Source organism: Canis lupus, chromosome 15 (assembly GCF_003254725.2).
Source record: "Canis lupus dingo isolate Sandy chromosome 15, ASM325472v2, whole genome shotgun sequence".
Lineage (NCBI taxonomy): Eukaryota > Metazoa > Chordata > Mammalia > Carnivora > Canidae > Canis > Canis lupus.
The window spans coordinates 20,671,547-20,693,985 of NC_064257.1; the positions used below are offsets into that span (position 1 = coordinate 20,671,547).

At 36.4% G+C, this 22,439-nt stretch overlaps 1 protein-coding gene across 8 annotated transcripts in view; it reads left to right on the forward strand.

Moving 5' to 3' along the window:
- NAV3 (neuron navigator 3) overlaps positions 1-22,439 on the forward strand; it is a 356,255-nt gene that overhangs the window by 86,523 nt on the left and 247,293 nt on the right. For 7 of the 8 annotated variants that reach the window (XM_025438781.3, XM_025438782.3, XM_025438783.3 and 4 more), the window contains exons 2-3: positions 14,529-14,646; positions 15,284-15,336. In XM_025438781.3, the coding sequence (XP_025294566.3) occupies positions 14,529-14,646; positions 15,284-15,336 (171 nt within the window). Of the gene's footprint in view, positions 1-13,599; positions 13,707-14,528; positions 14,647-15,283; positions 15,337-22,439 lie in introns of those variants that run through there. The other variant, XM_049094029.1, reaches the window with a different exon arrangement.

A 22,439-nucleotide genomic window follows, 5' to 3' on the forward strand; every position in this document is an offset into this window, starting at 1 on the left:
CAATCACACTCATTCCAAATACTACTATTCCCTGCATTTGATTCTAGTATTTTTTGTATGTACATCTCACTTGTTTTATATTCTATTTTTTTGGCATTCTCCTTTCCCTTTTGCTATACAACTATCATGATTTCTATTTTTTGTGACTATTCAGTATTTCACAGTGTGAATAAATAATATTTAATAATAATCTCTCTGTTATTGGGTATTTAATTTTTATTTTAAATACCATGATTAATACTATAAATGGCATTTTCTTGGCACATAAATGCACCTAAAAAAGAGAGTAAAGAAATGTCACAGGAGTATATGGCAAACGTAAATCCAATTTGACAAATTTAAAAATACATTCTCTATCACTGCAGAATTCTATCAACTACATTATGATACTGGAGAATTCTGAATTTTAGAAACCATTGTTTATGTTTTTACATATATTTTAAACCATTGACTTTAATTTCATACCCAGAGGTCAGATATGCTTAATACTTGGTCATGTCATCATTTTTGTTGGAAAAAAAAAAAAAAAACAACCCAAAGTATTATACCAAGTTTCAAAGATTCCTGATATGGAAATTTGACCAACCTATGCCCATACCCCTACCCCAAGACCAATAGTAACAAACTGAATCAGAACTGCTCAGAGCTTCAGAAAGAAGAGAGAGGAGTTCCTAGTGATGAAGAGCTCATGTTCAAAAGATACACATTCAATGAATTAATGAAAAGATGATCAAGAACAAAGAGAAAGTCCTTGGTAAGGATGGTGGGCCCAGGGCAATGGCATCTGGAAGGGAAATAGGAATATTGGGAATAGAAGGTAGCTCTCTATTGGACTCATAGTTGAATTCTTAGACTTAGGGAAGGTGTTCTTCAAAGAGTCTTTGGCTGTAAGGAGAAGGTCTGTGTAACTAAATTAACACAGGCCTGCAATAAACTCCTAGATTTCAGTGGTTCCCACAATAGCTGTTTATTGGTCATGCACACACACTCCGAGGTGTTTCCTGGTGTGGAGTTAGGCTGTTCTGTTTTGTGCAGTCACTCAGAAACTCATACTGATGGAAGCTCTGCCATTTTCATTAGGTGGCTTCTGTGTCCTGCTTAGTATGTGTTTCCAGCCAACCTGAGGACAAAGGAGGTGGGGAATAGGGTAAGGAGTATTGTTTGGGTCAGACTTGGAGGAGAAGCGTATCACTCTAGCTCACATTCCTTTGGTGAGAGCTAGTCCACATGTCCCCATATACATGTAAAGAAAAGAGCTAGAAATGAAGTCCCTATGTGCTTGCTAGAGAATATTGTATGCTATGGAAGGTAGGGCGCAAATTTTGCCAAACAGCAGCTTAAGTGTAATAAGTTCCCTAACAAGAGGTGGCTGTGGAGGGACACCAGTCATAGAGAAACTGGAAGTGCATTCCTGGCTGGGTTGACTCTTCCTAAAACTTGAGGAATAGTTGTATAATATTCCATTGTCAAACTACATCGCTGAAGTGTTATAACCTTTCTTGGAATAGACTAGATAATACGTCAGAAATAAGCAGGGAAGAAATTTAAGGTAGGTTTATTTTATGGAAACAAACTAGTTTCTGTGTGTCATTAATGCAATTGAAAAACAAAGAGTAGTCTCACTATGCATGGGTGGTATTATTTGAAATTACTGTATGTTTGTTTTGGGGGACTATGGTTCCGAATGTACTTCATGGGTAACATGTTATTCATTATAATAATGATGCCTTATAATGTGTAACACATTTTGCTTATGCAGATGTTTTCTAATACAGTTAATCCTCACGATAATCCTAAGAGAGAAGCAGGGTAGGACAGGATGTGATACTTGCATCAAAAAGGAGGAAACCCTGGAACCTATAGGGAAAGGAGCCTAGAATTTCTGAGTCCAGGCTCCATGCTTTCCACTCTGAAATCTTTCACAATTTAACTTTATCTTTTTTCTTGGAGGAGTTAGGAGCAGAAGAGCATCAACTTTGATCAGCCTCCCTGCTCAGTGGGAAATGTAACTTCCTGAGTCATGCATGTTGGGTGAATGCTTCACACAACATTCACATACCCTCTTGAGGAACACTTCAATCACAGGAATAGGTTTTCTAAGAAAACAGACTCAAATTTGGTGTATGGGCTTGAACTTAAAATATTGGCCTATTTAGAATCTTTGGTTTTTCTTTGCTTGTATTTGTATATAAATATAATATAAAATCATATAGTGAGCGATCTGTGTTTTTGGTTTCTTTTTTTCCATTCGTTCCTCCCCTCATTTTAGTTAATATAGGGCAGTGATTTGTAAGGCATTCCATTGGAATCCTTAGCAATCTAGCAACTGAGGTTCATGTAAAATGAAAGAATTTCAGGATGAAATATGGAGGTTTTTAAGGTGACTACTAATGGAGTGACTTCTAAAGTCTTGATACTTTCTCAGTGGTCAGGAGACTGGCTAACGTGGTTGTTTCATTATGTCAGCAGTTTTACTTTGCAGTGTGACAAGCAGCACAGTAGCTAAACCGCTGCTGCCGGTGGTATTGAGCTATGTGACTCTAGCCCCTACCCGTGGTGCTTGGGAGTCATAGCACGTCACTGCAGAAAGAGAAACCACCTGCAGGAAGCTGATAAATAATTGTGTCTGATTGGAATATAACATGAATCCTTTGAGTCGCCATTTATTTATTTATTTATTTATTCATTCATTCATTCATTCATTCATTGAAGTGTCTTTAGAAAACAGCAAACTAGGTGACGGATCTCACCATGTGTCACATACATACAGATGTGTGCATATTTTCTCATCATTTGTGGTCGTTTCAAGCATTTCAGAGATTTATGAAAATAGAATATGTTCTAGTAAGGCTCAACAAATCTTCCAGATAGTGTTGTGTTTGCTTAGAGTTATGGTACAAAAAGGAAAGAAAGATTGTCAAGAAAATAAATATTATGAAAAGTCTCCTCCGCTCCTCCCCCAATGTTACTCTGGCTGCCTCCCTTCCCTGATGGCTGGCTGGATGTGTAATAACCCCTAGGCTGCTTTTGTATTTCCATTACTTTCCAATGTGGCTTTTTAGCACAGCAGGAAATGTGTTCTCTCTCGGCTTCCAAGTTCTATGTTTTCAGCCTAAGTAAATGTAAATCACTCCTTCTGCACGTATTTCTAAATAAATGATTTTTTTAAATTTGGAAACTATCTTTGAAATAAATGACTACCTTTATCACTCATCATTCAAAGGATTTAAAACGTGGGAATGAGTGGTTTGCAAAGGGCATTTTCAATCAGTATTGTATTGGCTTGGTGTGTTTTTCTTGGTAGCAAGAACCATTCAGGAGGTAAGGGGAAATACTACATAAGCCCTAAGTCTTTTGCTGCCTTTTGCTTCTAATGACATTGCATTCTCTTAAATTAATATACAGTTTAAAGTGTTGGAAGCAAAACCAGTTCTGTGAATAGTATTCATCTTTGCCAGGGGTCCTTAAATATTAACACACATCAGAGTTACCTAGAGGGCTTGTTAAAAAACTCAGATTACTGGCCCCACTTCTAGAGTTTCTGAATCAGTAGATCTGGGGTGAGGACTAATAATTTGCATTTGTAACAAGTTCCTAGATGACTCTGATGGTGTTGATCCAGGACCACACTTTGAGAATTACTGGTTTGCACTAAGTGTTTCTCTCAGCCAATTCCTCACTGCTAATTATTGGCATGTGATTGGAAATCCCTGATTCAGAAGCCTAGAAACTCTGAAATGACTTAGACATGTTTATTCCCTCTTAGCATTGTGTTTTGTTAATGTTAGTTTCTTACGGATTTTCTGCCGTGTGATTTGGTGTCCCAAGGGTGGTTGCTAGTATTTACCTTGAATTCATTTGCATTATCAATACATCAATTACAGACTGAGAGAAAAGGAAGGTAAAGGGATTATGGGGAAAGGAGGGAAAATGAGTGGGAAATATCAGAGAGAGAGACAAACCATGAAAGACTCCTAACTCTGGGAAATGAACAAGGGATAGTGAAAGGGAAGGTGGGCGGGGCACGGGGTGACTGGGTGATGGGCACTGAGGGGGGCACTTGACGGGATGAGCACTGGGTGTTATACTGTATGTTGACAAATTGAACTCCAATAAAAATATACATATAAAAAAAAGAAAAAGAATCTCAAGTAGCATGCCTTTTCCCCCTTTGAAAATGTGAGTACTACAAGTTCTCTTAACTGTTTTTTTAAAATACTCTTTGGTACAGTTTCATATGCAGATTTTAGCTCATGTTGTCGCCTGCATTATTAGAATTTTGCAAGCTGTTAGGGTGCATTCCCCATAGAGCATTCTATAAATGCCAGATGTTGTAGCAGCCAAATAAGGGAAGTTTTACACCAATTCTGAGATGGATGTCAGATACAATGGAAATAACTGTAGGAGGCTGGAATTAGGGAAGGCTCTTAAATGAAATATTACCTTTTGTTTGGGCTGAGAGTGTGGATTTTTGAGCCATAAAATCTAGGTTCTGTGCAGCACTTACTGTTATGATGTGGGGAAAATACTTCCCTTCTCTGTTTCAAGATCCTCATCTCTCAAATGGAATGATAGTATCCTCTTAGAGAGCTTTGAGGACTGAGTGAGTTATCTACATGTTTCAAGCATGCTTTACTCTCAACACTGTTACTAATAAACACTACATCTAGGAGAAAGAATTCTGTGCAGCCTCTTGCCCTCTTTTTTTTGGGGGGGGTGTCATACTGCTAGTAGCAGTGGTAATACAATTGAAGTTAAGTGAAATAAAACTTAAATTAATATAAGAATTGGGGGATTCCTGGATGGCGCAGCGGTTTGGCGCCTGCCTTTGGCCCAGGGCGCGATCCTGGAGACCCGGGATCGAATCCCACGTCGGGCTCCCGGTGCATGGAGCCTGCTTCTCCCTCTGCCTGTGTCTCTGCCTCTCTCTCTCTCTCTCTCTCTCTCTGTGACTATCATAAATAAAAAAAAAAAAATATATAAGAATTGGGTTCCTGGCTGGCTTAGAGCATGTATCTCTTAATCTACATTGAGCATGGAGCCTACCCACACAGACACACACACACACGCACACACACAGACACACACACACACAAATTAATACCAGAATTGTGCTACGTAATTATAATATTCAACCCCTTTTTCAAAAATTTACAAAATGCCATATTGTCTGTAGAAGAAAAGATCATTAATGATAAGCATTGTGCTTTTAAGATAGGATAGGTGGTTCATCATATATTTAATTTCTGGAATAGTGTTTGATGGATTGTCCACCAATCGCCCAGGATGATTAATATATAAAGTTAAGGGAAAAAATACTGACTCGGGAGACAAAGTATTCTTCACATTCAGAGCAGTAAAGATTAGGGAATGACACATATGGCCTCAAATGAATGCTGAGGAGTCTTCACAAGTGTGTGGGAAGTGATGATTCGGACAAAGAATCCAGTAGCTGGAATGCCATTCAATAGGTGAGATGGGGGAAAGGCTAGGTGGGCAACGTTGCAGAGAAGATCTAGTAGCTTCTCAAAATTGGCTAACCTGTTCCCTTCCCCCTCTTACCCTCCTGGCTCCAGGACAAACTATGTGCTTTTGACTTTTTAGTGTTGCCTACAACACCCAGCATGGCACTGCTCAATCAGTGTTGGCTGGTTTGATTTGATGATGGATGCCTTGCTTTGTATGATAGCTTTGGTTACTTTTCTCTATAAAGAAACCACAAGTGAAAGCAGTTGGAACATACTGGCGTTCACACAATAAGCCCTACCCTTTCTCTTCCTATTGGCTTACATTGAGGTCCGTATCTTTTCATCTAAAAATGCCCTCCCCCCAGTGTCAAAATAGAGAGATCTCATGATAGTCCAAGCGAATAATTTGTAGTTATAAATTTAAACAGATAAATGCAGTTGTAAATGAAAATATCGATATAATTTTGGTTCCAGTAAAATCTGAAACTTGCATTAAGGAGTGCATTTTATAGCTACATATCAAGAAAGTATATCACTGGGGCGGGTAGGATTGTGTGTATTAGAGTTGAAAATATTGATGTTGATTGCTTGTTCCATCTGGGTTAGGTGTATTCTTTTCTCAGATGGGAAGTTATCTCTCAAAAGAACTGAGAAAGTTAAATGCAGTATTAATGGAAAGTGACATTTATGCATGAATATGAAGTTTATTCATGTTTACTTAAGACTAGTAATCCCTTCACATGGGATGTATTATTAGTAGTATATGTGACAAGGACTGGAATTTTGATGTTGGTCAGCACTAAGACGTTTTCTCTTTTGCAACTAAAGTCAAACCTTTTTTTAAACAAATTAAAGAAATATTTATATTTTCTTAAAACATAAAAATGAAGGCATTTTTAGAGTTCTGTTGTATTGGCTGGTTGAGGCCACCACACACAACTGTACAACTCTGAGTGTATCAATTATATGGATGACATAAAGACGGCCCTATAGGCTGTAAGCCAGGCTTTTTTTGGAATCCAAGTAGGAGGTACCAATATTACCATTTTCTTCAAGTTTTCTTCTACTTCTGACTTTCACTCTATTTCATTCTGACTTCTGTTTTATCTGTTTATCTGGCATCTAAATTTTATTTTAAAGGATTTCATCAAATGTTTGGTAGCCTGTAACTCTATCAAGTATGAGGCGGTAAAAAGCTGTGTTCATACAAACACACAACTCTTTCTGTCCTCTGGGATTCATTATATGCTATCCACTGGCCAGCTGCTCCATTGACTGGTTACCTTGAACTTGAATGTCTGTTGGTCTTGAATCACTTGAAATCTCTTGAATCACTGTTTTCAGAGAAAGATTTCCATTTCTGGGGGATATATAGTCCTGCATTTCTGAAAGAGAAGGAGCCTAGAGGGAAAGATTGTTGCTGAAGTCTCAATACCAGGATAATAATAATTTCGTTTAACCTCCTGTTTTCGTTCGCATGTCTCCACCCTCCTGTCTGACTGGCTCTTGGTAGGATGAGGAGGAAGCAAGTAGTCGGAGTCAAACCTCTTGACTCTGATTCATCCCACCTCTATTTGGTCTGATGCCCACACTTCTTGAGCTCCTCTGGAGTTCTGTGGAAAAATCTGTTAACATTTGCTCTGCTATCTCCCTCTGCAGGCTCCTGTGGGTTTACTCTTTCTTTATTCCTCCTTGCTAAATCATCCATCATCCTTTCAGCTGTTTTCCATATTCATGTATTGTAGTCATGGGAAACAGAGTTTGAGCTTTTTTTTTTCCCTTCTTGCTGTATGGAGGGAGATTTTCTAGAAAATACAGGGCAGGAAAGTATTTCACCATCTAGAAAGTGGAAGTCTCACAAAGCCTCTTAAGTAGACCCCTTTTGTGCAGTTTTTCTCTGCTCTAGACTATCCTTCAGAGCTGCACCAGAGCTACAGTTTAGAAACACAGCCATGGCTGTCATTTTTATATCCCCTACATATAAGTAAGCTAACATTCACCTAAAGGTAATGATGCAACTGTCTTAACTTTATATATGATGTACCCACACACACACTGATTCCTATTCTCTTACCCCTAGTCTTCCCATGTGCCTCTTCCCCATGCTCTGACCAAATGGAATTATCCAGTATTCAGTGAATTCAGCATGCTGTTTCATACCTCCAGCCCTTTGTAGTTTCATTATCCCTGTATCTGCTGATGGAGTTAAGCTTCCCCTTTTTTCTGCTTGTCAAAACCCATCCTTTTTGTGGCTTTCCTCAATCTTCATTCTTTCTTCTTCTTCTTAGGATTTTATTTATTCATGAGACACAGAGAGAGAGAGACAGAGAGAGAGAGAGAGAGAATGAAGCAGGCTCCCTGGAGGGAGCCCGATGTGGGACTGGATCACGCCCTGGGCTGAAGGCAGGCCCTAAACCACCGAGCCACCCAGGCAACCCCTTCAATCTTCATTCTTCTAGAGTCTTCACAGCTGTACCTTCGTTCATAAGAAATTTCCGTATGAAGCCAATTTATTCTTTTAAAAAGTGAATTGGTTTAAAGAAAAGTGGCCAAAGTACTTACTTTGTGAAAGTAAGTGGGAGCAATTAGGTGATTTTTTTAGGTAGGAAAGTAAATTACTTGATCAGATTTGCATTTTAAAGCATTTTAAAGCAATCACTTAACTATAGTGTATAGAATAGTTTAATGCTTAGCCTGCCTACACTCAGACTGTTTTTAGAACTGGTAAAGCAGTTTGGGTGAGAGAGGAGGAAAAGCTGCACCATGGTGATTATAGCAGTAATGGAGCAGAAGGGTCAAGAGGCATTGAGGGTATAGAATTAACAGAACTGGACCAGAGATTGAATATGAGAAATAAAGAAAAAGTCAAGGGAAATTATCAGAATCCATTTTATCTTTCCTTTAGAATTTACCTGCCTTCATAGACCACTCACTAATTTTCTGGAGTTGTTGACTCCTTAATACTCACTTTCAAATCAACCTTTAAACTTGAAATTTTTTTCTAACACAAATTTAAAGTTTTATTTCTTGCAGAGTCCCCAAAAGATTTAGATGGAAAAATAAATGCTTTTTTCAACATTTTTGTTGTTGTTGTAACTAATGTTTTAAAAAATATCTTGATTTTTTAAAACAGTTTTTATTATTGAAATATAATTGACATGCAGTGTTATATTAGTTTCAGATGTATAGGATAGTGATTTGACACATCTCTACATTACTCAGTCCTCACCACAATAAGTATAGTCACCATATAACATTATTACAATTGTATTGACTATATTCCCTGTACTGTATGTTTCATCCCCGGGACTTATTTATTTTATAACTGAAGATTGTACCTCCTAATCCCCTTCACCTGTTTTACCCACACCCACTCTTCCCCCCTCTTGAAACTACCCACTTATCCTTTGTATTTGTGGGTTTGTTTCTGTTAGTTCATTTGTTTTGTTTTTTTCCAGATTTCACATGGAAGTGAAATCATATGATATTTGTCTTTATCTGGCTTATTTCACTTAGCATAATACCATCTAGCTCCATCCATGTTGTCTCAAATGGTAAGATCTCATACTCTTTATGGCTGAGTGATATTCCACATCTTCATCCATCCATCAGTAGAAACAAGTTGCTTCAATATTTTGGCTATTGTACTTAATGCTGCAATAAACTTAGGGATACATATATCTTTTCAAATCAGTGTTTTCATTTTCTTTGAGTAATAAACCAGTAGTGGAATGATTAGATCATGTGGTATTTCTAACCAGGTTATAGATTTGTGTCTTTCTACTAAAATAAACTCTTGACTTAAATGAAGTCTGCTTTTCCCCTACTACTTTTTTGCATTTCTTTATCATTTAGCACTTCTTAAAAATACTGTGTTTCTTTGAAACATTTATATGCCTTCTATAGAGTAGGGCATGCAATGACAAAAAGTCATACTTATTTTTATGTAACTGTTAGGTTACTTATACTTAAATACTAAATTAAATATTGGTTTGATTTTTAATTTAATTAAATATTGGTTTAATTTATTGGGTAGTGTGCTGTGATACACAAAGGCTGTGTTATATTGTCAGTAGTGAAAAAGAAAAATGCCATAAACAAAAGCTTAGGACTCCATGGAGAATCAAAGTAGATGTTCTTCAGATGTTGTTTTACTGAGACAAGTTCACTGGACAGAAGCAATATGGTGTCAGTTTTCCTTAGGTTAACTACAGTTGGGCAGATGGCTAAAATTTAAGGATTTGAAAATTATCATAGCTCATAATATTAATAAAATTCTCATAATTAATAAAAATGTAGTTTATATTAAAATGATCAATACTAGTATTTAACATTTAACAAATGTTTATTAAGTGAATCGTTGTGTTCCAAAAGTCTAACTTCATTCAACCCTTAAAATGATCCAATTAGTAGGTAATACTATTATTGTCATTTTACAGACAAGAAAAGCTCCGGCACTAAGAGAAAATTTATGTTCAGTTAATGTCCACATGGATATTAAGTGGCAAAGCAGAAATTCCAACAATATAGGATGTTCCTCAAAGAAGGCATACTATTGCATAATAGGCCCTAAAATTTATATTGATCAGAATTAAATATAAATTATGCTATGGTACCTTTGATTTTTATCATATTTAATTACAGTAAGTGATTTAATATATATATGATTTTACCTGAATTCTAAGTATCCTTTGGTAAGTCTAATATCCTTAATTTTTCAGGATTTCCTAAAATATAATTACCACATGAGATGACATTTGTATTTATAATATTGCAATTAAAACAGATGAGGAAAACGGACTTCATATATTTGGAGATAAATTATATTTAAAGCTTCAGCCAGACCTTGATGACTAAATACTAATTTATGATTAACTTGATATTGTGCCTAGTAATATCAGTTTGTTCACTAGAAACCTATTTATAACATAATCCTACGGAAATCATTAGCACTCAGTTTGTAGCTCATTCTAGTGAGGCTAAGGAGGTTGAATATTGTGATTTTTGTGTGTGTGGCAGTGAACCAAAGGCAGCTTTGGAGTTCAGATCTAAAATCTGGACATGATTTTTGTTATTCTGTTGTATTTATTTGAATAGATTCTAATGCGACAGCTAACAAGGTTGTGTGTATCTTCTCTTATCAGAATAGTACAGTAAGTTTATTGATAAGTTTTGCATATATTTATATATCATGTGTCCTTTGCTTGGAGACTGTCTCATTAAAGATATACCTCATGTTTCTACTTTTTTCTTCAATTTACATATATAAAGTTTTAAAAGACAAAAATAAGTTTAAATATAATGTTAAGATATATTTATAAGCCACTTTGTAATTGTTTCATATTTCATCTAGATTATAACATCCTTTTGAAAGGTACTGGTTTGCTTGAAGGGCCTCAAGTATCTTTTACACATATTAAGAAAGAATAAGGGGCAGCCCAGGTGGCTCAGCAGTTTAGCGCCTGCCTTCAGCTCAGGACATGATCCTGGAGACCTGGGATCGAGTCCCGCATCGGGCTCCCTGCAGGGAGCCTGCTTCTCCCTCTGCCTGTGTCTCTGCCTCTCTCTCTCTCTCTCTCTCTCTGTCTCTTGAATAAATAAATAAAATCTTTTTTTAAAAAAAGAAAGAATAAGTAAAGTATAAGGACTTTTTAAAACGAAGATTTATTTTCAGTTTATTTCTATAGTCTGAATTGGTTTTGCTGATTGCAACTAAAGTCAGAGATTACGGTCTGAGCAATGTTTCATATATTAAAGATCCAAGACAAGTCAAAGCACTTAGGCTTGGGATTCCTCTGGAAGAAATCCTGGACCAAGTAAAAAACAAATATTTAATGAGCTAAATCAGAGGCTTTTCCAGTCAGTCTTGAAGCCAACCAGCTGGCCTCCCATCTGTTTTCTCACCTAAGTTCCAGGACCAAATTGGATAGAGGCTAAGACACTCTTGACAGGCATTTGGAGAATGAAAGGATTCTTGTTTTCATTCCTAATATATTCCATTCTGTGTGCATTTGAACAACTATTTTTTGCATAATTTAATGCCTTTGGAAAACAGAATACTTGCAACATGGAGCCTGATGGAGGTAGAGTCCCCATGGAGGCACTGCAGACCTGAATGAGAACATGGCAACCTTGAGATGGGGTGCATGGCTCTGAGTTTGGCTGGGGGACGGATCTGTGGCCACAGTGAGTCAGATGGCAGGAGGAGTCCCTACATGAGCAGTGTCCAAGGCAAGGAGTCCAGTTTTTTCAGTTTTCTGCCAATCCTCTCAATTTTTTTAATCTCTACAAAACAATGACCTTAATAAATTATTTGTTAGAAAGCCACCGTAGCAAATAAAACTAGATGCCATAATGATGATAACAAGAGCAGATACTATTTCAGTGCTAACTCTGTGAGGGGTACTTTCCAAGTACTATCTTACTTAGTCCTAATAGTCCTATAGTGAAGGATTATTATCATCCTTATTTTGCTGATGGGGAAATCGAACTTCAAAGGGATTAGAAGGGGTGGCTCAGCGGTTTAGTGTTGCCTTCAGGCCAGGCCTGATCCTGGAGACCCGGGATTGAGTCCCACATCGGGCTCCCTGCATGGAGCCTGCTTCTCCCTCTGCCTGTGTCTCTGCCTCTCTCTCTCTCTGTGTCTCTCATGAATAAATAAATAAATCTTTTTTTGTTTGTTTTTTTTAAGAAGGGATAAGAAACTTCTCCATGGTCCCAGGGGTGGTAAGAGGTCTACTGGGCCTCAAAGCCAGATCTCCTGACTCCAGAACTTATGTTCTTCATCTTTGTGGGATGCCTTAGAGTCAATCAGCTGGTCCTCTTAACTGCCTGTGGGGATAAAGGCACAAATCGAGTCTGGCTCAACCTAAAATTTCTAGTAGGAGGGCAAACAATTAATAGTCAAACAACTAATCATTTGAATGATGTGTGGCTGAGGGGAAAGTCCTCAATGGTCTAGGTTCTGAGCAGTATAAATCCTTATAAAAATATGTTTTCGCATTGTAAAATAGAAAATAGAGATAGAATAGAATTTTGAGGAAACTGATCCCAAAATAAGAGTATCTAGGAACCCTGTTTTTGTTTTCTAATTTAGCAGACAGTTGTGCTAGTACCCTTTCTCACACTAATTAATATCTTTGATATAAGGAAAATCATGAACACGGGGAAAGGAGGTATAATTCCTTATGCAGTTGGATGCTTCCAATTATTTGTAGTCTTTTAGGAACTTAATCACCACTTCATTACATTAAGATGCCACTTTATATTGTCAAAACTGAAGAAGCACTTTCTTTGACTTCTTTGTTGTATTTTGGAATGTTTGTATCTAGGATCTATTTAAAAAAACTTAGCAGTCCCACTTTTAGGTTTTGGTCCTATAAAAATACTAGCATATAAGTGTGCAAAGATACATTTTTAAAGATGTCTCTTCAACTTTAGATGTAATAGAAACATATTTAAACAAATTGAATATCTTTAAATGGGGGTTGATATTATGTACAATAGAACAACAAAAATAGTGGGATACATATATGTAAAATGGTTGTAGCACTGTTATTAAAATATCATTGCATAAAAAGTCGAGAAGCATAGAATGATATGTGAAATTTGAGTCATATTTGGTTAAAAATCCTATTGTGTGTGTACATATATGAGGGTGTGTATGTGGTGTCCTGTGGTGAAGTGTGTAGGTATAGAACACAATTTTAGAATTATTCATACCAAAGTATTCAAAAGTGAGTAGAGGTTGCAAATTGTGGGGAAACATGTACTTCTTAGTTTCTACACTTCTTATTTATTGTGTTTTGTCTTTACAAAAACATTTATTGGTTTTATTAGAAACCAAAAATAATATTTTTGTAATTAGCTTTACATTCAGTGCTTATGACTAAAACAATTTGCCTTTCCAGTCTAATTATCGTAATTTCAAGCTTGCTACCTTAATTACAGATTTTCCAACTGTGTCATTGATTCCTTTACTCCTCTACCTTTCTGTACCTGGTATCCTCTGTGGGGAAGGGCCTTCCCTTCATTTCTTTCTCTCTTTTTAAAAAGATTTATTTATTTATTTGAGAGCGCACAGGTGCGCACACACATGAGGGGAAGGGCAGAGGAAGAGAATCTTGAAGCGGACGCCCTGCTGAGCATGGAGCCAGACATGGGGTCCATCTCAGGACCCTGAGATCACAACCTGAGCCTAAACCAAGAGGTGGAGGCTTAACCGACTGAGCCATCCAGGTGCCACTTCCCTTAATGCTTATTTCCTTATAATTAGATTACTTTACCTTAGTAGGTGTCTCATACATAACATTTGAAAAATTAATAGTGTTTTATTTTTGTGCATTTTTAAAAAACAATTCCAGCTTTTCTTTATATCCTGGTTTACTATTGAAGAGTCACTTCTTCTTTAGGACAAATTGCCAACCTTGTGACTTCTAATCCACTCCTCAATTCTATATTGTGATTTCTATGTAATAACTGTATTTGCTTCCTCTGTTTTCTTATATAAACACATTTCAGGGGGCTTAAATGGGAGATGACAGTCCAAATAAAGTGTCTTTGGCATTTGCAATTATTTCATAGCATGATGCCAAAATATTGTCACATACAGTATCTCACATGACAAAGCTAATAAAGTCTCAGAGAAACAGAAATGTTTATAATAGGTTCCTGTATAAATCAGTCCAGGTGGTTTCCTTTTACAAGGACAGGCAGGATTATTTTCAATATGACAGAACGAGGGGAAAGAGTGAAAACCCAACTGATTTGCAAACAGCAGTTTCCTCAGTAGTCATCCGGGAAGGGAGTTCTGCTGTGTCACAAGTGACTGGTCCCTAGTTTTGAAAGAGAGTGAATCATCCTCCTTTGAAACAAGAGATAAGTGGGAGAGAGAGAGCCGTATAAAATTATTTTACAACTATTTCCTTTTAAGCTATGACTTCTTGAACTGGAATGTGATCCAGAATAGCTTCCCTTTGAATCCAACATTTGTCTTAAGCATTTTTATTGTCTCTATTTTCTCTCACACCATCGTACTTCTTCTCTCCCTCTGTTCAACAGATTTACACTGACTGGGCCAACCACTACCTAGCAAAATCGGGCCACAAGCGGTTGATCAAGGATTTGCAACAAGACATTGCAGATGGAGTACTGCTAGCCGAAATCATCCAGATCATTGGTAAGACCTGCCCCCTGGGAAAAACCATGAAAGTCTCTGCCCCACCCGCCTTGGTAAAACACAATTTCAGTTGAATGCATATGAACTTGGTCCGTGTGTCTCTGAGATTAATGTAGCTCTCCCTCGATTTAATTAAAAATGTTTATGTGAGAATGTTTGAAAAAAGCAGTTTGACTATACTTTTAAATGGCTAGAACTGTATCTTTACATACACTGAATTGTCAGAAATGAATGCTTCATTAAACCATATGTCTGCCATGTGTGCATTTCGTTAGCTGGAGCAACTCATACACTCTGAGATTCCTTGAAACTGTATCCTGATCCAGCAGGGACAATTGTGAAAGGTTTCATGTCAGCAGTCATTTGGCACAGGCTAAAGAATTAGCAGCAACTTCCTTCTCACTCACTTTTTTTTTTTTTTTTTTTTTGCCTGATTTGTGCATATGGAATTGGCGGCTGCTAACAAGTGTGTCCTCTTGTACACGGCTCGGGAGACAGAGTGAATGTAGCAGCAGCATTGTGCTTGTTTTTGTTTTTGTTTTTGTTTTTTCTTAGTCTCCTTTTTTTTTTGTGTTTCACTTCATTGCTTAAGCATGTCATTCTTTTTTTCTCTCTTTTATTTATTTCTTGGCTTTAGCAAATGAAAAAGTTGAAGATATCAATGGATGTCCTAGGAGTCAATCTCAGATGGTAAGAATCATATTTATTCTAAAATATAATGCTTATCTTCACTTTTGATTAAATTGCTTTTGTAAATGGACTAGAAATTTCTTTTGCATGCCTTCCTGCTTAAGAAACCATTTGATCACATGCTGTCATATGTATTTCTTTGGGAACAATATATGAACAAGTGATAGCGTCAGCACAGTTGAATATGTATGACTCCTGAAAAAAATAGATCTCCAAGTTGTTATCAGATCTTTACTTTTTGTTGTTGTTGTCCTGATGTCTGAATAATTTAACACTGGTTTTGGTGGCAGTAAATCCCATCTTAAGTGGAGCTTTTATGTCTGAGCAACTGGTTTGAAGAACAGAACTTGCCATGTACATCTTAAAAATATATAAATGGTGTTTTCTTTGTTCCTAACAAAGTCCAGTGTAAACACATGGGCTCTTCAGCACTTTTGGAAATAGCTGCAAAGGCATGCTGCTGGGAGTTTTCTGAGCAGTGACTGATCATGAGATATGATTCATAGCCTTTTCCAGAAAGCTGTTGATCTAGGGGTCTGTGTCTTTCCAAGCCCTCTTTTTGTCTTTAGCAACTGGTAAAGCTTAAGGTTTTATAATAAAAGAAAAATAGATTGATAAACCACTGAGGAAAAAGAACTCACTGCTCTCTTGATTAAATAGCTACAACTTAATTTTATAGGACAACATGAAGTACAAATACCTTCATTAAAGTTATATCTGTGGATATAATCAGGAATGATAGCCAAAATCAATAAGATGAGGCTTCCTTCAAAACTCTTTTTAACACAAATAGGCATTTTAAGTGACTGTGATGAGTTCTTAATTATCAGAGACTGGAAGTGGAAAAAAAAGTGAACTCTTTTGACATGCTTACTTGCTTTATCTAATGTCAGAGAACTGAAATCCAAAATAATTAAAGGAATGTATTCTTAAAGAGTGATTAACTAGCATGTCTGGTGTGTGTGGTTAATAAACATTTTAAGGAACTATTACAGTGTCATAAACTCTGTATAACTATTGTGAAAAAATCACTATAAAAAACAATTTTCTGTAAAATACTTCAGTTTTAAAGAAATTCCTGATCTAATTACTCTGGGCATAAGCATGACTCTTTAGAAATTAATTATAGTTTTACTGAAAATAATTATAATACCATCAGACTCTCCTAAAATAATAGCTGTGTGATACTGTAAAAGAGATGTAACCTCTCTGAGTCCCCGCGTTTTCATCTGTGTAATGAACCCTAATTAGGATAAGACAATGACATATAATTATGGACATTCTTTACTACCTAAACTAATATGGAAATACCTAGTAGTGATGTTATAAACTTTGGTAAGACACATTCATAAATTAACACCTGTTAAAAGATTTTTAGGGCTTTATCTTAAAGAGCTCTGTAGTCCCTGAATATCGTATATTACGTTTCTCAAACTCAACACTGGGTCTTGCTTTCATTATTTCAAACATAAAGAGGTGTTGGATACTAAAACACATCTTCTCTGTTGTTATTCCAATTTGATTCTGATTATAGAGAATCCAATAAACAGCCAAGATAATGCTTCATGACGGGGGTGGGGGTGGGGGAACCTCTCCAAAACTCATAACTGTGGATAGGAATTCAGTCCCTAGATATTTATGTGAAACATCTGTACCAAAGATTCTGCAAATCTGTGAAAACTTTCTCATGAGTATTAGACTCTGTTAATTTTTTATTACTTCCTACTCCTTATTAGCCCCCAAATTTCATGTAACATCTAGTATACATGTTATGTTGATATTTCTGCTTTTGATTTCAAAAAAAACACATGCATAAAAACCAAAACCTAAGAAATGTAAATGCTATGAAAAAGGTAGTTTTTCCAGCCAAATAGTATTAGTCAGAATCACATAGAATTTTTCATAAAGAGTAACTTGTATTTTCATTTTTTTCTGATGTGGTTAAGTTTTGAATCTGAAGTTGGCATGCCCTCAGTGTGTTGATTCAAAATAATACATATGACAAAAATGTAGCTTTCAAGGGGTTGACTTATTTTTGCCTCTGTTCTTAAAAATTGGCATTGGTACTATATTATTAAAGAATTAAAATTCCAAATTTTAACTGAGACAAGAAATTAGAGGAAAGAGAATTATGAGAGAGCATGACTAGGCTTAAGAATTTAGTATATCTATTCCAAACAGGATGTTGCCTGTCTCTGCATTACTTAACAACCAAGACAATGAGTGCTATCCTTACTCACAGAAATGCTTTGACTACATCCTTTTGTATATCTGATCTTTTCTTGTCTTTGCTTGCTGTTTGTGTTTAATAACAAAAGGTAGGGTAAAACTAGGTATGCTACTGTTTCTAATCACAAATTGTCTTTATTTAAATTTCAGCTTTGATATCTTTTATTGGATTGTTTTAAGCCTTTTAAGAGTATAGGTTCTCTTGTGGTATGAATCTATACTATATTGATAAATATTTTGATGAAAGAACAGTCAGGTAATTCATAGTGAGTCAGTTGAGCACCTGAGCTACCAGATGGAGGGACATTTGGGGATCAGAGGAGCAAATACTGAAATAAATAATACCAACAATGTCACATAGGCAGAAACAAAATACTGGGAAGGGAATAAGCTTGGTGTATTCCAGCAACAGATAGGAGACCACTATGGTTTGAGTACAGGGCAGTGTTTGGATGGGACATTGGAAGCCTAACCACGTAGGGCCGAAGTAAGGAGTTTGTTTGTCATTCAAAGTTGGACAGGGGGCCTTTGGAAGACTTTTAAACTGGGCTATGTCATGATCTGATGTAAATATTTTTTAAACTTTTTTTAAAGATTTTATTTATTTATTCATGAGTGACACACACACATAGAGAAGCGGAGACATAGGCAGAGGGGGAAGGAGGCTCCATGCTGGGAGCCCGATGCGGGTGGACTTGATCCCGGTACTCCAGAATCACGCCCCGAGCCGAAGGCAGATGCGCTTAACCGCTGAGCCATCCAGGTGTCCCTGTTGTAAATATTTTTAAAAGGATACCCTAGATGTTTTCTGGAAATTGTAGAATATGTGTGGATATGAGAGGTGAAGAATATAGGGAGTATAAAACGATCCCACAATTTTGGCCTGATAAATTACTGTTAGACACGATTATTACAGAGGGAAAAACAGGCTAAAGGTAGAAGGGGGAAGATGAAAAATTCATATTTTGAAAGTAGAGTTTGACATGTCCATTTTAATAACTAGGAGGTGACTGTAAGCAATTAGGCATGAGTTCCTGAAGGTGACAAGTAAGGTATTAGAACATTACCTAGTACATAGGTAATGATTGAAGTCATGGAAAAGGATGGGATCTCAACAGAAGGCCTGTATAAAGTCAGGAGGGAAGAAATTTGAGGTTCTCACATTGGAGAATACCAATAAATATGTTTAGCAACAGTGTAGAGTCAGAAGAAAGGAAAGAATGGTGAAAGAGTGAGCCCATCTTTAAAGGTATAAATCCACAGATGTGGGGTGTGGATCCTTAGGGTAGTTATGATAGCTTAAACTGGAGTACTTGGACTAACCCAGTGAGATTAGGGCAAGGTAAGATGAGCAGAATGTGGTAGATGTTGTCAGATGCTACTTAGCCAACTAGTTGATATGCTGAAACAAATATCTTCTATAGGGTAACCATCTGTTAAGGAATAACAGAGATGCACATATCCATTGAGTCTTGAACAGTCTTTCTAGGAGTTTCCTGTCAAAGAGAAAAAAAAAAATATATATATATATGCAGAGGAGGAAGGAGGCTCCATGCTGGGAGCCCGATGCAGGTGGACTTGATCCTGGTACTCCAGGATCATGCCTTGAGCCAAAGACAGATGTGCTTCAATTATGCTATACAATTTTATATATATATATATATATATATATATATATACACACACACACACACACACACACATATTTACATATATATACACATAATGCATACATACATATATTTACATATATACATATATAATGTATATATACATATATACATGTATGCATACATATACATACATACATACGTATATTCTGAGAGGAAGGAAGAATGAAGGGAGTTTTTGGAAAGGGGGAAGTAAGCAGGGAAAGAGGAAGCAGTAGAGAGGAGAGGACCCAGGGGATTGAGGAGACAAGAGATGATAACAAATCCTAGAAGAAGTGGCAAAGGAAGAGATTTGAAGTATGTGTAGAAGATACAACGCTGGAAAAGAAGGGGTACGTTTTCCTTTGTGTCATGTCACAAGAGGATATGATTGTGTGAAATGTGAATATCTGAAAACGGATTAAATAGAAATTGAAGGAATTCATCAATAAGATAACTTCAGAGTATTAGAGAATAATAATGTGCTTTTTTCCTTGGGATTTTCTACATTACCTTATAATATAGAGAAAAATTCAATTATGATATCTCAAAATAGATGAAAAAAATTTAACAATAAAGCTTTCAAATTACATGGGCCAAAGAACCATATTTAAGAGAAATATGAACTCGTCCTTATGCCAATTTATTAGCATAAATATTGAGAGATTGTGATTCATGTTTATTCTAAGTCTCAAAGTCATGGTTATCTTTCCTTAATAAGCTTGAAACTAAACTCATCCTGAAAAAACAGAACTGGTTTGAGGAGCTTATTCAACACTATAATTAACCTTATCCAAAGATGAAGTTACTATTATGGATTGCACCTGTTGAGTAATTTCTAGGTGGGTGGTATCAGAATTCAAAATCTATGCTGCATGCCACACTTTGGTGAGATTACATGGGGAAATAAATTAGTAAACTATAAATACTAGGAATGTCCAGAATGCCCAGCAGATTAAAAATAGCAGAAAAATGCCCAACATGTATTTGAAATGCAGAGGCACAAGTGCTAGCTAGGTTCTTAGACAAAAATGTAAGACATGTAAGGGAAAAGTTGTGAAGACCAATTTTCCTTTATGTTAAAATAGGCTTTACAATGAAGGATCTTTACAAATGCATAGAGGGATGAGGAAATTTGATTGTTTGATTATATGAAGTAAACCAAGATTTTGATTATACCAGATAGCTGAGGATCTGACAAATAGGAGTCACAATTGCCCTTCCTTTTTGCTGGCTCCTCCCATGACCTCAATGTAATAGCTCAGTTGTTTTTCGGCCACAATTTTCACTCTTACTTTCTAATGTATCACGTTGCTTAAAATTTGCTAATAGGAGCATTTGGGGAATGCTGATGCCTCTTACCCTCTCTTTTTCCTTTAAGATAGAAAATTCAGTTTCCTTTTCCCTTGATTCTCCAGTTCCAGGTCCCACAGTGTTGTGACTTCCAGAATAGTAGACTGTTATGATTTTATAGGCATCTTCATTCCATCTCAATAGTTTAAACTTATCTGGACAATAGTTTACACTTATCTGGACAGTCCTCCTAGTCAAAGTATTTTATGCTTTTGTCAGTGTTCTGTCCCTTAAAATTTTAATTCTTTTAGCCACTGCTTGTAATTGCTTCTCTTTTAAAGGATCTATTTAGGTAAGATAGGAAGATAAGGTTTCTAACCAAATAGGGAAGAGATAAAATATTGGAATGCTCTTAAAGATTTAATAAAATCTCATAAATGGCACACTGCAGCATTCTAGCACTATGACTCAGAGGAGTGGAATATTGCTAAGTTAGTCCATTCACATGATCCCCTGCCATTTTTGAAACTGTTCATCTTCTGGAATGGCTAGAAAAAGATAGCTTAATGAAGACAAATGCTTTCCTACAAATAGAGCTCTGATCTCTAAAGAAATGCTAAGTGGAAATTTCTGCTTTCTAGTTTTCTTCATAATTTCATTATTTTCCTATAGGTTCAAACTTGGAAGAATAAGTATAAAGTGCTAACATGAAGAAATATATCCTTAAGTTATTAGAATAGCACCCTGATAGTTTTTAAAACCAAACTTGTCTCTAGAAGTAGCTCTGTATTGTTAGCAAAGTTCAAATGAAGAAATGATATGGAGACACTGAAAGGAAGTGTGTTAAGTTGAAAGGGCAATGGTCACTGAAATTCTGATTCGGACTGTGTGGTCCAGGAAAAAATCCAGTGAATGCTCAGTCTCTGCTTATTTCCACATTGAGGAAATTAGACCAATGAAACTCTGAGTGGCTAGATTGATTTAACAAAACACCAAAGACCATGGTTTCTGTTCACTCTTTTATCTTAGAGATATATTTGGGTTTTCATTCTTATGGCTTTTTTGAAAGTATCTTCATAGTAAGGTGAGAAAAATATTTTCTAAAGTATTTGAGTCCAGTTTACACAGAAAAAGAATAGGGCAGCCCTGGTGGCTCAGCGGTTTAGTGCTGTCTTCAGCCCAGGGTGTGATCCTGGAGACCCGGGATCAAGTCCCGCATCGGGCTCCCTGCATGGGGTCTGCTTCTCCCTCTGCCTGTGTCTCTGCCTCTCTCTCTCTCTCTTTCTCTCTCTCTCTGTGTCTCTCACGAATAAATAAAATCTTAAAAAAAAAAACGAAAAGAATAGTTGCATGGGAATCATATTTTTATGGGAGTTGTCTGGTCCTCCATTAAGAAATGAAGTAAATGTCAAAAATACAAGAATCCTTTCCCCATTAGCTTTAAATCATAGAATAAATAGTGTAAATGTTCTCAGGAGTATCAATATTTAAATTGGTTCATGCCACTAGTAGGACAAATAGAAATTGAAATAATGTAATTTTGAATTGAACTCCAGAGTCTGTGTAATTTTTTTTCTTTTTTTGGAGAAAATAGATATATTTTTTCTTTAATTCGAGGAAAATTAGTAAGCTTTATATATGTATATATAATAACCATTGGGAGCTGTAGTTAATATTTCAACTATATATTAGAATATCAATCATTTTCTTAAACATTTAGCATGTTCTTTATCCTGATATATTTTTTAAAACATTTATTTATTTTAGAGGGAGAAAGAGAGAGGGAGGGGGAGCACGAGTTGGAGAGGGGAGAGGCAGAGGGAGAGGGAGAGACTCTCCAGCAGACTCCCTGCTGAGCACGGAGCCAGTTGCAAGGCTCGATTTTATGACTTGAGATCACAAGCTGAGCCAAAGTCAAGAGTTGGATGCTTA